This window comes from Panthera uncia, chromosome E1, assembly GCF_023721935.1.
Source record: "Panthera uncia isolate 11264 chromosome E1, Puncia_PCG_1.0, whole genome shotgun sequence".
In the NCBI taxonomy this organism is placed as follows: Eukaryota; Metazoa; Chordata; class Mammalia; order Carnivora; family Felidae; genus Panthera; species Panthera uncia.
Genome location: NC_064814.1, coordinates 10,792,603 through 10,810,058, shown reverse-complemented (window position 1 = coordinate 10,810,058; position 17,456 = coordinate 10,792,603). Strand labels below are relative to the sequence as shown.

General features: G+C 42.8%; 1 protein-coding gene across 1 annotated transcript; it reads left to right on the top strand.

Annotated features, from left to right (window-relative positions):
- The first annotated feature begins 1,681 nt into the window (after positions 1-1,681).
- Positions 1,682-11,205, top strand: KRT28 (keratin 28). The gene is made up of 8 exons (XM_049636016.1): positions 1,682-2,795; positions 3,699-3,781; positions 4,878-5,034; positions 5,798-5,959; positions 6,047-6,172; positions 9,124-9,341; positions 10,264-10,319; positions 10,875-11,205. The coding sequence occupies exons 1-8, from the start codon at positions 2,346-2,348 to the stop codon at positions 11,015-11,017; spliced, it is 1,395 nt and encodes a 464-aa protein (XP_049491973.1). The 5' UTR covers positions 1,682-2,345; the 3' UTR covers positions 11,018-11,205.
- Positions 11,206-17,456: the final 6,251 nt, after the last annotated feature.

The window sequence follows — 17,456 nt, the reverse complement described above, 5'->3', positions numbered from 1 at the left end:
TAACGTTTATTTTTGAGAGAGAGAAAGAGAGAGAGATAAACAGAGCATGAGCGGGAGAGGGACAGAGAGAGAGGGAGACACAGAATCTGAAGCAGATTCCAGGCTCTGAGCCGGATGCGGGGCTCCAACACACAAACCGTGAGATTACGACCTGAGCCGAAGTCAGACGCTTAACCGACTGAGCCACCCAGGCACCCTTCAACTTAAGCTTTTTTTAAAAAATAGCTTCTTTCCTTCTTTTGTCACAAAAAGTCCTTTGGAATTTTTTTTACATATGCAGGATACATACACATTACACCAATAATTTGTCTAATTATTATTTACAGTTAATAATTAGGCACTGAAGAGATTTTCAATTCTTCATGTTTTGATATTCTAATTCTTTAATATTTTAATTCCAATAATTCAATAACTCAAAAGAATAATTTGACAATACAACATGATAAGACTATCGATGGCAATATATAAAATAGGTATTTGTGTGGGCATAGATAATTTAGAGAAACTATTTGTATCTAAAATACACTTATGATGGGGCACCTGGGTACCTCAGTCAGCTACGCATTTGACTCTTGAGTTCAGCTCAGGTCACATGATCTCACAGTTAGTGAGATAGAGCCCCATGCCCGGCTCTGCACTGACACTGGGGAGCCTGCTTGGGATTCTCTCTCTCCCTCTCTCTCTCTCTGCCCCTTCACTGCTCATGTATGCATGTTCTCTCTCTCTCTCTCTCTCTCTCTCTCACTAAATAAACAAATAAATATTTTAAAAATAAATCAATCAATAAGGGGCACCTGGGTGGCTCAATTGGTTAGGCATCCAGCTTCGGCTCAGGTCATGATCTTGCAGTTCATGAGTTCAAGCCCAGCATCAGGCCTTGCTGCTGTCAGTGCAGAGCCTGCTTTGGATCCTCTGTCCCCCTCTCTCTCTCTCTGCCCCTCCCCGGCTCGTGCACATGCACTCTCTCCCCTCCTCTCTCTCTCAAAAATGAACATTAAGCAAATTAAAATAAATAGGTAAAATAAAATACGCTCATGGTGCCAGAATCTCAAGGCTATCTAGAACATGCACCAAGCCTTCACCTGGCATGTGCCTGGTGACTCTGAACAAATTGTTTAACATTTGTGGGTCTCAGTGGCCTCATCTGACAAAGGGGCTGAATTAGGTAATATCTAAGGCCTTTTGCGGCTCTAAACAAATCCCACAACTTTGCCCAGAAAATACATTTAAATGCCATGCCAATGGCAGCCACTGTGCCAGATGACCAGGCTTCAGACCGCTTATGCCAACACAGTTCCAGAAGACAGAACTGTCCTGGGGCAAAACAATTCTATACCTGTCTTCACCACAGAACCTGGAACCAGTCCAGCCCAACCAAATCCCTTCTACCCCTCCTTTTCCTATCCTCTCCACCTTCTTCACCCCCAGCTTCCTGTCCACCGCCTCAAGAGGAGGCTTCTCAGGTCACTTCTTGCTCATCTCTCCTGCCCTCTCAGCTGGACCTGCTCACACTCCCCCCACACACCCCCAGTCATTCCAAACTCTTTGACGCAGAAGGTTAAACACAATCCAGCTTCTGCCTGATCCTGACCATACATTTCTTAAAGACTGTGCCCATACACCTCTGCATTTACTTCCCATTATGTCTTCATTTCTATATTCAGCTTTGAACACCAGATATAGTAGCTATTTATGCATTAAATAAAGGAATCAGTCAATATTTATGTTATTGTTCAAGGTAATAAATAGGTGTTATAATCATGGTAAGACCAGAGAAGTTACAAGGATCATATTATTTTTAATAACAATTTTTTTTTTGCTATGGGGGGATGAAATATGTGTTCCTTTACTTAATATATACCTCTTTATATACCTTTGAATACCTCTTTATATACCTCCCTGGTAATTAAGACCCTACTGTAGCTGATGGTACCCTATCACAATCTTACTTAACTTTTAAAACTTTATGATATCTGGTGCCAGATAATGACGGTATATTCCTAGGGCCTAGATGAAAGTAAAGGATTACTCACCCAAAATTAGAAGTTAAAATAATGAACTTAATATAGAACTAACCCTGTTATATTTAAGATAACAAATACCCCAAAGCAACAGCCAGGGATGTTAGACATCAATTTACAAAAAAAAAAAAAAATTACCTAATTATACATAATTTCATGCTAATCTGAATGATGCCATTTCTTTTCTGGCATGCATAACTCAAATAGAAACACCCCAACAATTGTGTATAAAAGCCCAAAGACACCATCAGCACATGATATTCTGTTCTCCTTTGAAATTACACCTATCTTCTTCCAGACAGGGTGAACGTTTCTCATCCTATCATGTCTCTCCGATTTTCTAGTGGGTCTAGGCATATTTGCTTATGGTCTGGAGCTGGGTCTGTCAGACCATCCAGTGGAGGCTTAGGCTTTGCAGGCAGCAATGCATGTGGCAGCTCTGTGGCTGGAAGTGGATTTTCCTGTGCCTTGGGAGGGGGCCTGGGCAATGTTCCTGGGGGGAACCATGCTGGTGGCGTCCTTGGAAACGCTGCTTGTGCTGGCTTTGCTGGAAGTGAAGGGGGACTTCTGTCCGGGAATGAGAAGGTGACCATGCAGAATCTTAACGACCGCTTGGCATCCTACCTGGGAAACGTGCGAGCTCTGGAGGAGGCAAATGCCGAACTAGAGAGAAAAATCAAGGGCTGGTATGATAAATACGGGCCTGGATCTTGCCGTGGACTTGATCATGACTATAGCAGATACTACCAGATAATTGAAGAACTTAAGAATAAGGTGAGAAATTACAAATTTGGAAATACTCAAGGTATTTAAAACTAAGAATTACCTACCCAAAGACATAAAACTAGAACAGGAAATGCCTCATAACTGTTATCTGTCATTTATATCATATTTATTATTTCTTTTGATAAAACATTCTTCCTATTAGTCAAAAATATGCACTTTGAATCATGGTTTCCAAGTAACTTAAATGTTACTAGGTTTGTTGGGGGGGGGGTGCTTGGGTGGCTCAGTCCGTTAAGTGTCTGACTCTTGATTTCAGCTCAGGTCATGATCTCACAATTTGTGAGTTTGAGCCCCACGTCAGACTCAGTGCTGACAATGTGGAGCCTGCCTGGGATTCTCTTTCTCGCTCTCTGCCCCTCTCCTGCTCACATTCCCTCTCTCTCTCAAAATAAATAAATAAACTTTTTTAAAAATGTATTTAAAAAAGTGTTACTAGTGGGGCGCCTGGGTGACCCAGTCCGTTAAGTGTCCGACTTCAGCTCAGGTCATGATCTCCAGGTCCGTGAGTTTCAGCCCCGTGTTGGGCTCTGTGCTGACAGCTCAGAGCCTGGAGCCTGCTTCGGAGTCTGTGTCTCCCTCTCTCTGCCTCTCCCCCACTCATGCCTCTGTCTCTCTCCCTCTTTCTCTCAGAAGTAAATAAATGTTAAAAAAAAATTTTTTTAATGTTGCCAGTTTTGAAATATATTCATTGATAAGTGTCACATTCTAAAGGTTATATGAGTATAGGAGAAGAAATAACCATATTTGTAATTTTTAATGACAATTTTAAGTATTTTGGCTGTTACTTAAGGAAATAGGATTTTTATGCAAAGTTAATTGTGTCAAATTTTTTATCTGCTGAGAAATTGTAAGAGCTGGCGTATTTGTCCTGTCCTCCCTTTTGGCTTCTAGGTTATCTCTTCCACTATTGCTAACGCTAACGTAATTCTGCATATTGACAATGCCAGACTGGCTGCGGATGACTTCCGGCTAAAGTAAGTGATGGAAAACAATCACTCTCGAGAAAATGTTTCCTGTCTATTTAATATGCTAAATAAAATTTCAATTTTATCCCAAGGAGTATACACTCTGAAAGATGATAGTAAGTAATGCATGTTATAATACTACAATACCATATGGCATAAAGCACATTATAATATTACAATCAGCTATGCTCAAAATTTATACATATTTATTACATTCTTGAGGCAAAACATCACTGTATTTCTATGCCTGCCTGGAATAGAGCCAAGCGCAAAGTAGATGTTCATAAAATATGCATCAAGTAAGGAAAACGAATAACTAAGATAAAATTCTAAAATGGCAAAAAAAATTTTTTTAATTAAATTAAAAATAAATAAATAAAATGGCATATTTGGGGGCACCTGAGTTGTCAGTTAAGTGTCCGACTTCAGCTCAGATCATGATCTTGCTGTTCATGAATTCCAGCCCCACGTTGGGCTCTGTGCTGATAGCTCAGAGCTTGGAGCCTACTTCGGATTCTGGGTCTCCCTTTCTCTCTTCCCCTCCACTCTCACGCTCTGCCTCTCTCTCTCTCTCTCTCCCTGTGTCAAAAATAAATAAACATAAAAAAAATTTAATAAAAATAATAAAATGGCGGGCGCCTGGGTGGCTCAGTCGGTTGAGCCTCCGACTTCGGCTTAGGTCATGATCTCACGGTTCGTGAGTGCAAGCCCCGCGTCAGGCTCTGTGCTGACAGCTCAGAGCCTGGAGCCTGTTTCAGATTCTGTGTCTCCCTCTCTCTCTGTCCCTCCCCGCTCACGATCTGTCTCCCTCTGTCTCAAAAATAAAAAAAAACATTTTAAAAAATTTAAAAAAATAAAAATAATACAATGGCAAATTTTTATTTTATTGGGATCCGCTATCAGAATTTGTGTCACTAAATAAATGCTGATTATCCTACACAGAACTGGATAAGAGAGGAGTGAAGGAAGGCTTTCCATGTATACTTTTATAATATTTTGAGTCCCAATTCAATTTCCAGTGTTCAGCTTAAAGCAATTGAGGTTCTATTTTCCTGCCTCTTGAGAGAGTCTAACTTGTGTTGAAATTCATTTAATGCCCCCCAAGGTATGAAAATGAGCTCGCCCTTCACCAAAACACAGAGGCTGACATCAACGGGCTGCGGAGAGTCCTAGACGAACTGACGCTCTGCAGGACCGACCAGGAGCTGCAGTACGAATCCCTGAGCGAAGAGTTGAGGTACCTCAAGAAGAACCACGAAGAGGTAGGAGAAGCTTTACTTCTAGTCAAACCGCCATTCTGTACATTTTAAATACTTTGGGGGGTGGCATTGCATTACAACAGTATTCCATACTCATTACAATAATTCAAACAATGCCAAGGCATTTATAAAGAATTTTCTTTCTCCCACCCTCTGCCCTTCTGATCTCGTCTCCGAGGTAATAAATATTAAGCATTTGATCTGTACCCTTCCATTTTTTAGGCTGATATAATATTCTATCCTTCTGAAAATGGTGCATTGCTTTTGCACTAATACACCCCTTTTTGTTTGCACTACATTTATTTCTTTCATTCATAAAAACTTATCTTGAGGTTAACCTCACTAAAGACCTCTCTGACTTGGAAAAGATGTCACTGTTTTCTCCACTTAGTGAGCCTGGCTTTAATGTTGAACCCGGCACAATAATAAACCCATTATTTGACACCTTACACCAGGCAGCTTCATACGCCTTTTTTTTTTATGGTTATCTCCCCAAAATAGTCTCCAAAACAATGGATGAAAGGTTTTCAGAAAACACCCTATGACAGAAACGCCTAAAACACCACCAAATCTAGCTGTCCCAAAGGGGAGAATGGGGGAGGGGGGCGAGGGGGGAAGGAAAGGAAACATGAAAAGGGAAACGGGGAGAGGGAAGAGTAACAGGGTGTTGGGCTGGGAAGTCAGGCCACAGCCTAGAGCGCGGAGAAGCAGTCACACGCGCCCGTCACATGAACTGCCCCAGGGTCACGTTATCATCTCCCTGCAGGAAATGCAGGCCCTGCAGTGCGCGGCGGGCGGGAACGTGAACGTGGAGATGAACGCGGCGCCTGGCGTGGACCTCACGGTGCTGCTGAACAACATGCGGGCCGAGTACGAAGACCTGGCCGAGCAGAACCGCAGGGACGCGGAGGCCTGGTTCAACGAGAAGGTGAGGCCGCCCCCCACCCCCACCCCCACGCCCCAGCCCTGCCCGGTGCGCGCAGGCCCGCTCACCCCTCTGCACCCCGCCTTCCAGAGCGCCACCCTGCAGCAGCAGATCTCCGACCACGCGGGCGCGGCCACTTCGGCCAGGAGCGAGCTGACCGACATGAAGCGCAGCCTGCAGACCCTGGAGATCGAGCTGCAGTCGCTCCTGGCAATGGTAGGCGAGGGCGCGGGTCGGCCTGCAGGTCGCGACTCTAACCGAAGCCCTCCCTCCCTGTTAGAGCTTTGCTTTACCTACAAATACTTAGAGCGGACGAGAACAGGGAAGACAGACACTGAGACCCCCAGAAAGAGACAGAGCGTTTCTTCCTCCCCGAGATCACTGAGGGTTTCCTTCCCGGCCGGCGCTCAGCGCCCGGTTCGTGAAAATAGCCCACATTTCCCGCGGCCCCGTCCTCAAGCCCCGCAGAGCCAGCGGCAGCAGTATTGCCCCACCTGAAAACTAAGTGTCAGGCCAATGTCAGGGGGCCACACAAGGCCGACCTAGCGTCACCGGCATCTCCTGGTACTGAGGGAGCCAGTGAAAGCCGCGTGGTGCTGTTCACCCCGCAGAGGAAAAGGTACACATCTGAATCCCGATGAGCCCCATCAGCCTCTTCCTCCCCACCCACCTCACAGAGCTGGGCTTTCAGCCACCCTGGCACCTCCTGCCAGTTAGTTCCCAGGTTACCATGGAGACGAGCCAGGGCTAAAACGGGCTTCCCTTCTGGGGTGTGAGCTGGCAGCACCCGAAAAGCTTGATTTTGAGAATTACCACATACATGTGGCCCAAGCGCCCCTGTCCTCATCAGGGGTTCACGCTCCCTGAGGACACTAGGCTGTAACCCAAAGGAAAGAACCACTGTTAATACGAATGAGGGCAGTGAGCAGAGAAGGTAAAGATGACTCAAAACTATAGGAAGACTATTCTTTTATGTTTTTTATGGTTATTTATTTTTGAGAGAGAGAGTGGTAAGCAGGGGGAGGGACAGAGAAAGAGGGGGACAGAGAATCCAAAGCGGGCTCTGTGCTGGCAGCAGAGAGCCCAATGCAGGGCTCAAACTCACAAACCATAAGATCGTGATCTGAGCCGAAGTCAGACACTTAACCGACTGAGCCACCTAGGTGCCCCTAGGAAGGCTGTTTTGACTTAGCCACCCTAGAAAGGTGCCGTGCTCTCTTACTATATGCTGTTTAGATTGGAGACTAACTTAACCAGGGTGCCCCTCTTCTCCTGACCCTGGTCACCACTGCTGGCTGGTTCCCGACACTCTCCCTGCCTCTCCTGGAGCCCTCTTCTCTTCCCTATTCCCTTCTGTCCTGCCACTGGAACCCTGTATCCCCGTTCTTGGCAACATGTTCTTGCTGCTGTATCCCTGGGCACAATCTTCCCTCTCGTTTCTGAGCTATGTTGAAAGAAATAAAGTCCTGAGTTCCCAGGTCAAAATGGAAGCATTTTCACGTAGGAGATGATGTTAGAAAGTAGTTAATTCTGTGAAGCCAGTAGTGACACGGTTTGGGTTCAGGAGATAATCCAAAAAAAAAAAAAAAAAAAAAAGCCCATGCTAACAGACAACATAACTGAATTATAGAATAATAGTGGCATAGAACATAACTTCAATACTTGAGATTCTTTTGTCATAAGATGAATTCTAAGCATGGTCTATAGTACACAAATCACATGTAAGTTGGGAGTCATCTAAATACAAACTTTTCATACGCTTCCTGTAGTATGCATACAGGCAAGTTCATCCGTTCCTCCTTCGTCATCTACAAGCTAACCTTTACAGTGGAAGGCTGTAAAGATAGGGATGCTGTCCCCTCTGACTAAGAAGAGAATTAGCACCCTTGAAAAGGAATACCACCTGAGGACACATCCTCAGGGAAATTAAAGTTTCGAACAACAGAGCACACACCTCGCTGACGTCTTGCCTCTTGGTGCCTCCTCCTCCCCAATACCATCCTGTTCACCCTCCACTCCTTTGCCCCGGAGAGCCCAGCACCACCCAGGTAACGCCCCAGTTGGCCTATTCATTAAGTCAGTGGTTCTTAGCCCCATCAAACACCATCCGTGTCTGCCTGTGATGACGAGTATTTCATAACTCCCTCTTTACCTTAGAATGAATAGGTGATATATTTAGCAATACAAAAACATTTTTAAACTACCATAATGCCATGACAGCAAAAAAAAAAGGAAAAATAAAAGTATTTTTAATTAAATATATATATAATATGTAAATACTTGGGCCCAACTATCCCAGAACATGTAATGAAAGAGACAGAGGCTTGCACCTTCCCTTGATAACTACATTTTGTTTTAAACAATGTAAGATCAGAAGAAAAGGAAAATGAAAGAGTGGAAATGGGGGTGGACACTCAGATAATAACTAATATCAGGAGAAGTAATGACCACCCGATGTCCTTACCTATGATAAGGGAAAGAGGGAAATTACTTTAATTGAAGTAGAAATCGTGTGACCAGACAAATGACAGGGTATTCAAGTGGAAAGGAGGAGGTATAATGTTCATAAGAGTAATGTGGAAATAATGACCTGTACTGGGTTATGAAATATATCCCTTGTGTTGAAAGCCTACCCCTGTTAAGGCATTCGTTCAATCTCAAGTGCTTCATAAAAGGCCTTTGAATAACAACAGCAAATCCGGGACAGAGAAGAAAAAGAAACAGCAGCGCACAAGGCCTTGGGGCAGCGGTAGAGTAGCTCTCCGGAGACAGTAGCAGAATAAGACTGAAAAACAAATACCAACCCCAAAATAAATAAGTGATTTCAAAATATAAAATTTCCAATATGATTTCTTTTTGTGCTATCTCCCCAAAAAAGTATTAATATATAGGTTGGTCGTGATAGCAAATATTGCCTAAATAGCACAAAAGTCCACAGGAACAGTCCAAAGTCTCGTGGGACAGGGCCATTTATATCAGGTCATCCAGCATGCCCGGGCCCCCACCCCGTAAATGCCCGTGACTTCCCCTGCCTCTGTGCCTCCTGTCTGGTTGTGACGAGCCCCAAGATTTCCAAACCTCACTCTGTGCTGCCGTGTGCTGAGAAGCTCTGATCTGCATAGTCCTCAAAGTGGCTTCATCCTTGCTCTGACATCTTCTGCCCTCAGAAACAGTCCCTGGAGTGCTCCCTGACCGAGACCAAAGGGAACTACTGCACGCAGCTCGCCCAGATCCAGGCTCAGATCGGGGCCCTGGAAGAACAGCTGCACCAGGTCCGAACCGAGACGGAGGGCCAGAAACTGGAGTACGAGCAGCTGCTCGACATCAAGGTCCACCTAGAAAAGGAAATTGAGACCTACTGCCGCCTGATAGATGGAGACGGGAAGTAAGTAACACCATTCGAAAATCCAGTTTTTACTTATTTTTAATTTTTTTTGACTTATTTATTTTGAGAGAGAGTGCAAGAGAGAGCACGCATGCACATGAGTGGGGGGGGGGCAGAGAGAGAGGGAGAGAGAGAGAATCCCAAGCAGGCTCTGCACTGACAGTGCAGAGCCTCATAGGAGGCTTGAACTCACGAACCCCGAGATCATGATCTGAGCCGAAATCAAGAGTCGGACACTTAAACCAACTGAGCCACCCAGGCGCCCCTGGTTTTTACCTATTTTAAACCACAACCATGGACTGGCCATCCATGTTTCATGCCTCCAAGTCATTCCTTCTTCATTCCCACTGCAGAGAAGTGTGCCCACCTCTTGCCTCTGCGGTTATCTCTTCCACATTCTGTAAGGCACAGCCCGTTCCTTATTTGCCTTGGAGGACCCCAGTCAGCCCTTCAGAAAACCCCATTTGGTATCCATGTTAATCATTATAGGTTTCAAGATGACTCCCCCCCACCAGGCTTTACCCATCTTTCACTCCGTTCCTAATATCACTGCTGCCCTGAAATAAACTACTCTATACAAACCCCAGGGATCTACATGTTTTTAAAAAGTACATATTTGTATTTGTGCATATAGAATATATTATGTATATATATGAATATATATATTCTTGGGTTTTGAATTCTTGAGTTTTAAAAAAATCAAATGGAAACAAACCTATTTTATATCCTTTCCTTAGAAGACAACTATTTCCACTTCCTCTACACAAAAATTTTAATATTTTCCTTTATGGGAAATTAACATCTGTTTTTGGCATACAGAGTTCACCTGAGTTCATGTTCACCACTTGACTCAATGAACATCTCTTAAATGATAACCAGAAATATTAAAGAACAAACTGGGGTGTTTTTGTTTTGTTTGTAGCTCATGCTCCAAATCAAAGCGCTTTGGATCAGGAGGCTCAGGGAGTTCACCCAAAGGTAATTAAATCTAATTCTTTTTCTACTGCAGCAAGTACTTTTGAGTTAATGGCAATCATCTACCATGGCAACAGTCTACATTTAAGTACTTTTAACTAAAGTGCTCTGAACTTGAAATATTATTTTTAAGTGGATGAAATTACCCCAAACTATTACTATAAATCTTTTTTTAATGTTTTATTTATTTATGTATTTATTTTAGAGAACAAGCAGGGGAGGGACAGAGAGAGAGGGAGATACAGAATCCAAAGCAGGCTCTAGGCTCTGAGCTGTGTGCTCAGAGACTGACCCGGGGCTTGAACTCATGAAAGGTGAGATCATGACCTGAGCCAAAGTCAGATGTTTAACCGACTGAGCCACCCAGGCGCATCCCCACCCCCCACCCCCCCCCGGCGCATCCCCACCCCCCCCGCCCACGCAAACTATTATTGTAAATCTACACATGCTCTCTCACCAAAAATGTACATAGTATATTATATTACAACCACCACTGGAATTCTTCATCATGTAATCTTTTAGCTGGAATATGTGTATTCACAGGTGTTTTATTTCTAGAGTTATCCAAAACCACATTGGTAAAGACAGTGGTTGAAGAGATAGATCAACGTGGTAAAGTTCTTTCATCGAGAGTCCACTCCATTGAAGAAAAGACATCTAAAATGACCAGTAACAAAACAGAACAAAGGGTTCCTTTCTAGCCACCATTGAGAAAAGAACAATTTGGGAGAGGATTCTTCACAACTGCATTATTCTAAATATCAAGAAAATTATTATATTCTACCTTTAATGATAAATCACTTAGCAAAAATAACCTGGTTTCTTAGTTCACTTTTACAGGGTGTTGGGTGTTTGTTTTCAAATAAATAAAAAAGTGATTGTGCACTCATTTCCATTCACTCATGACTAATAAATAATTGTTCAAGATTTATGTTTTTTCTACATGCATAGGGATATATTTATGGAATCTGTTTTCATTGACTTTCACTCTAGTTTTAAATTATAGTCAATACCACATGGCATTATTAACATTCACTAGGTGTAATCTTTTTTTTTTTAATTTTTTTTTAACGTTTATTTTTGAGACAGAGAGAGACAGAGCATGAACGGGGGAGGGGCAGAGAGAGGGGGAGACACAGAATCGGAAGCAGGCTCCAGGCTCTGAGCCATCAGCCCAGAGCCCGATGCGGGGCTCAAACTCACGGAACGCGAGATCGTGACCTGAGTCGAAGTCGGACGTTTAACCGACTGAGCCACCCAGGCGCCCCTAGGTGTAATCTTTAAGTATCTCACCATTTTTACATGGGCAAATAATCTGGAAAAAAATTAGAAATTCTCCTGTGATTGAAAAATCCCATCACTAGATGGCGCATTCCTGGTATTCTACTGGCAAACCTATCAAACTCTGGAGATCTGGATACTTCCCAGGGTACTGTTCCCCATACAATCAGGATTATATCTGGAAAGATCTACAGCAATGAACCTTGTGTGAATAGCTTTTTTTCTAAAGCAAACTTTTTCTGTCAAGCCCCAGATAGCAAACAGTTCAGGCTTTGCAGGCATAAGGTCTCTATTTCAACTATTTGGCTAAGCCATTGTAGCAGAAAAAGGCCACAGACAATGGATAAATGAATGAGCATCACTGTGTTCCAAAAAACTTTATTTATGGACACGAAAACCCAAATCGCAAATAAGTTTGACGTATTATGAGATACTACTCTTCTTTTGATTTTTTTTCAACAATTTGAAAATATGAAAACATTCTTAGCTCATGAGCTATACAAAACCAGGAGGCAGACCAGATTCAACACACCAAGACCTGGTCTAGAATTTAAAATCTCATGAGGTTGATGAACATTGATGAGGGAGCATAAGGCGGGCTGAGCGCAAAGTATAAACTACCACACCCCCCACCCCCAGCTGGGATATGTGTGACATTCCTCAGGTACTTCTGGCTGCCTGAGAACAAAGGAAAGGACAGAAAACAAATGGCTAAACTGGTAGAGTCTCCATCAGTTTACAAATATCTTAGTAAATTATAACAAAAAGGTAATCTTATCAATAGCCTAATCTCCAGGAACTTTCTACTGTCTTAATGATAATGCTTTGCTAGAGGGAAAAACAATCTTAGCCTGACAATAGCTAGGCCTCCAGGACTCTGTGAGTCTTCTTTAGCATATGGAAATCCCTTTAAGAAACTTGACTTTATGTCCCCCAGCTCCATAGTATATATAACCAGTCACTCTTCACAACCCCAGTGCAGCTCTTTCTGTCCACAGGTCCTGTCCCCGTGCTTTAATAAAATCACCTTTTTTGCACCTAAGATGTCTTCAAGAATTCTTTCTTGGCCATCAGCTCTGAATTCCACCATCACTGCAAAACCCCATCATTCATTACAGTTACTGTGTCTTTCTATGTTTCTGGATCAAAATGTATGGTAAGCAGTCTTAATAGATGTTACATTCCCTAAAAGGAGAGTGGCTGTCCTATTTCTGTAATATGTGGTCTGATTCTGATGAGAAGTTCCAGTGAAGGCAGGAATTCTCCCCAACAACACAGCAGTCACGTGGGAGTTCAAATACTCTTCCAAATATACAGCATACAGGGCCAGATGCATAATTTGCAGGTGTAAGTACAGGATGAAAATGTGGAGTCTTCTTGTTCAAAAATCAGGGGGGAAAAGTGTCATTCAAGGCACTAAAATATAAAGTTGTTTTCCTTTCTTCTGCAGTCATACACTCTACTTGTCATGTTTTTCTTATTTGTTGTTTAATGTCATTCGCAGTAAATAAAAATTAAAATTTTAAGTTATTGGCATAAATTTTGCCATTCATTTTTGTGTTGGGAAATACCCATTTTAAACTCGAATATAAGAACATTTAACTTGTGTACAGAATCTCCAAAATAACACAATTTATATTTCATAGCTGATACATGTGAAAGAAAGGAAAAAATTCTTCCTTGACTTTTCAAGCTCTCCCAACTAGACTAAGAATTAATTTACGTGAGTCAGATTAACAGGAGGAAAAAAAACCAAAAGTCTTACTACATGCTCACGGAGACCCAACAATGAAAGTGAGACCCAAAGAAATGACCAAGGCAGGCAGTTTTTATGCTTCTTAGACAAAGAGAAAATAAATCTGTGAGCAGTAGACAGGACAAAGGAAACTTAACTTTGGGAGCTTCAATTAGTAAGGAATTCTAAGCAGAATTAGGGCTAAGGTAGTAAATCAGTAAAAAGTAACAAGAGTTGTTTACACGACTTTCTTGGCTCTAAATTTCCCATCTCTGGTAATAAGGATGTCTCTTTACCTCTTGGTACAGAGAGGGTATGTTTCACATAGGAGATTTATTTCCTGCTTTCAGAGGGACAGAGAGGAGGGTTCGAATGTCCTTGTACAGGCTTTCTTAAGTAGCTTTTATTTAAAATAGTCAGTATGCCAAAGTAGCATATTTTGGGGCAGGCTGCCTTTTGTTAGCCCCTACAAATATGTGTGTATTTTGTTCTTACCAAAACAGTGGAAACACTGCACCAAACCAACTCAACTCGTTTTCTTTCACTTCTTTAAACAGTAAAACCTTGGATTGTGAGTAACTTGTTCTGCGAGTGTTCCGCAAGACAAGGCAACATGTCTAATAAATTTTAACTTGGTAAGCTGAGCGATGTCTTGCAACATGAGTCCTGCGTGACGCCAAATGTCACATGATCACAACCGAGCCAATGGTTCTTGAGATCCCCTCAGATATACAAGTGCTTTGGATTACAAGTGTGTCTCCAGAACAAATTATGCTCGCAAACCAAGTTTTTACTGTATGCTCACATTCTACGAATGCATGCCATTGGCATACTGATGATTGACAAAGAGACAGGAAAAGAAGCAGGGAGTTGCCCTATCTTTCTATAGCATTGTTTTCAGCATACAGGGATATAACAATATGCGATAAGTTTCCTTGGAAGTTCATGTTTCTTAGAACACCGCTGCCTTCTTTCTGCATCTGAAACAAATTCTACTTGAAGGAAAGCCTGGCCTCTCGGGGTTGTCAGAAACTCTACTTACTCGGTCATGGACATACAGACATATTTCCATACTCCTCTGCTCAGACACTTGTCCCATTGCCCCAGCGGCCTTCGCTTACAAGACCCAAGTTCAGGGATAAAATTATTAAGACTATCAAGATGGTAACAGAAAAGCATGAAACCAAGCGTGAGGTCGTTTGGAACATGAGACCTTGTGTGCTGCACAGATTTCCCAGTGATGAAGCCAGCCCGGCTTATCAGGTGTGCTCATAACACATTGATTTTAAAAACACTGTCTCCATGGTGACCGGCTTTTCCTGGTGTGATACAGCGATTTCTAATAAGAAACATATTTTCATCCCATTCCTGGCACAGAGCTCCCCAAATCCTTGGAAGTTCCAAGGTGTGGAGAGGTTTTGAGATTCTTTTGTGATGTTAACGAGGTGACTTTTGGAAACTAAACATGGAGGGTGGTTGCCAGATGAGCCAACCTTGGGATGAGGGGGTTAGAACTTTTCAGTCCCACCCCCAACCCCACCTCCCGGGAGGGGAGAGGGGGGAGGAGCTTAAGTTCAATCACTAAAGGCCAATGATTTAATCAACCACACCTATGAAATGAAGCCTCCATAAAAACCCCCAAGGACAGGGTTTGCAGGGCTTCCAGGTGGATGAACATGTGGAGACCTGGGGGGAGTGGTACATCCAGAGAAGGCACAGAAGCTCTGTGCTCTTTCCCATGCCACGCCATATACATCTCTTCCATGTAACTGTTTCTGACTTCTATCCTCTTATAATAAACCGGTGATTTAATGAGCAAAATGTTTCTCTGAGTTCTGTGAACCACCCTAACGAAATAATCAACCCAAGGAGGGGACCCTGGGGAAACCTGTGATCTGCAGCCAGTGGTTTAGAGACACAAGTGACAGCCCAGACTTGAGATTGAGGTCTGAACTAGTTGGAGGTAGAGTGAGCAGTCTTACAGGACTGAACCCTTCACCTCTCTCCAGGTAGACGGTGGGATAATTGCTACTGACAGTTGTGCCAGAGGATTCCTTGGTGTGGGGAAAAAACCCACACCCTGGATTGGAATCAGGGTCATACTCCTGCCGTGGTACAGTGAGCACACATTGCACTTTGTGGTAAGGGTGCTGTTGATGTGACAAGATTCAAAAGAAAAGCAAATAACTCTAAGTCATCATTTTGTTGAAAGAGAGAAAGAGAGAGGAAGGAAGGAAGGAAACAAGGAAGGAAGGAAAAAAAAGAGAGAGAAAGGAAGGAAGGAAGGAAGGAAGAAGAAAGAAAAAGAAAGAAAGAAAGAAAGAAAGAAAGAGAAAGAAAAAAGAAAGAAAGAGAAAGAAAAAAGAAAGAAAGAGAAAAAGAAAAGGGGTGTCTGCATGGTTCAGATGGTTAAGCATCCAACTCTTGATTTCAGCTCAGGTCATGGTCTCACAGTTCCTGAGATACAGCCCCTTATCGGGCTCCACAATATCAGCCCAGAGTTGGGCTTCTCTCTCTGCCTCTCCCTCACTCACACTCTCTCTCTGTCTCAAAATAAACCAACATTTTTTAAAAAGAAGAAGAAATTACAAGTCTAAAATGAAGTCATATGCCACTCCCCCCATAGCAGCAAACCAAAACTTAATTACAGTTTCAACCTATTCCAGCAATGTGACCTTTTAACGGTCCATCTGAAATTTCCTGATAGGAAATGATGAGGTCATCTGCATGATAAAACAAAAAGCAAAAAATCTGCCTTTCTCTTCCCCCAAAAAAGAAGAAGTAAAAATCCTTTTGTTTTTTTCTGTTGCCAATACCCTCTTGCTTTACCCTCCTTCCTATAAAAAGCCTTCCATTTTGTACAGCTCCTTGGAGCACCACTCGACTTGCTAGGTGGAATGCTGCCCAATTCATGCATTGTTTAATGAAGCCAATTAGATCTTCAAATTTACTCAGCTGAATTTTGTTTTTTAACAATTTCTTGCCAAGGGAACAAACCAGAATTCCCTGTGTATCTTTTTAGCAAAGGAACAGACGTAAAATGAAATTCTGGGTGTGTTTCCTTTCTGTTCCGTTGAGTTCATAGATCCAAGCAAATATCCCATCCTCAGAATTTAGACTTAAATCTGTCCTTCCTTTTGAGGAGGGTGAGAATTCCCCATGGTGTTTAGGTCTGATTTTCCTTCACTCTGCAGAAGTCTGGGGCTCCTGAGTTCTTCAGGAGTTCTGCTAATTGATGAAGTTTTGGGGTGATGGTGGGGTTCGGAGCTGACGGCCAAGAAACAATTCTTGAAGACGTCTTTGGTGTAAAAGGTGATTTTATTAAAGCACGGGGACAGGACCCATGGGCAGGAAGAGCTCCACTCGGGTTGTGAAGAATGACTCATTATATCTATGGGGCTGGGGGAGGTAAAGTCAAGAGGAAGTTTCTTTTCTTTCTTTTTTTTTTTTTTAATGTTTATTTATTTTTGAGAGAGAGACAGACAGACAGAGGGTGAGCAGGGGAGGGGCAGAGAGAGAAAGGGAGACACAGAATCTGAAGCAGGCTCCAGGCTCTAAGCTGTCAGCACAGAGCCTGACACGGGGCTTGAACCCACAAACCCTGAGATCATGACATGAGGGGAAGTCTGGCACTTAATGACTAAGCCACCCAGGTGCCCCAAGAGGAAGTTTCTTAAAGGGATTTCCCATATGCTAAAAACTCACAGATTTCAGGAGGCCTAGCTTTTGTCAAGCTAAGGTTCTTTTTCCCTCTAGCAAAGCATTAATATTAAGACAGTAGGGAGTTCCTGGAGAAAGAAACTACTCTGCCTGCCTCAAGTATCTGTCAATGGGCTGCAGGTTACAAGGAAATTCAATTTTCTCTGCCATTTCCTTTTTTTTTTTAATTTTTTTTAAACATTTATTCATTTTTTGAGAGACAGAGAGGGACAGTACAAACAGGGGAAGAACAGAGAGAGAGGGAGACACAGAATCCGAAGCAGTATCTGCCATTTCCTTCTTGCCTTTGTTCCCCATATCACTATGGAGGGAGGGTGATGTTGGGGCTCCAGGAAACTGAGTCTATAGGTTTCTGTATATTAGGCTAATGATAGATTGCCTTTTTCTTGTAATTGACTAAGATA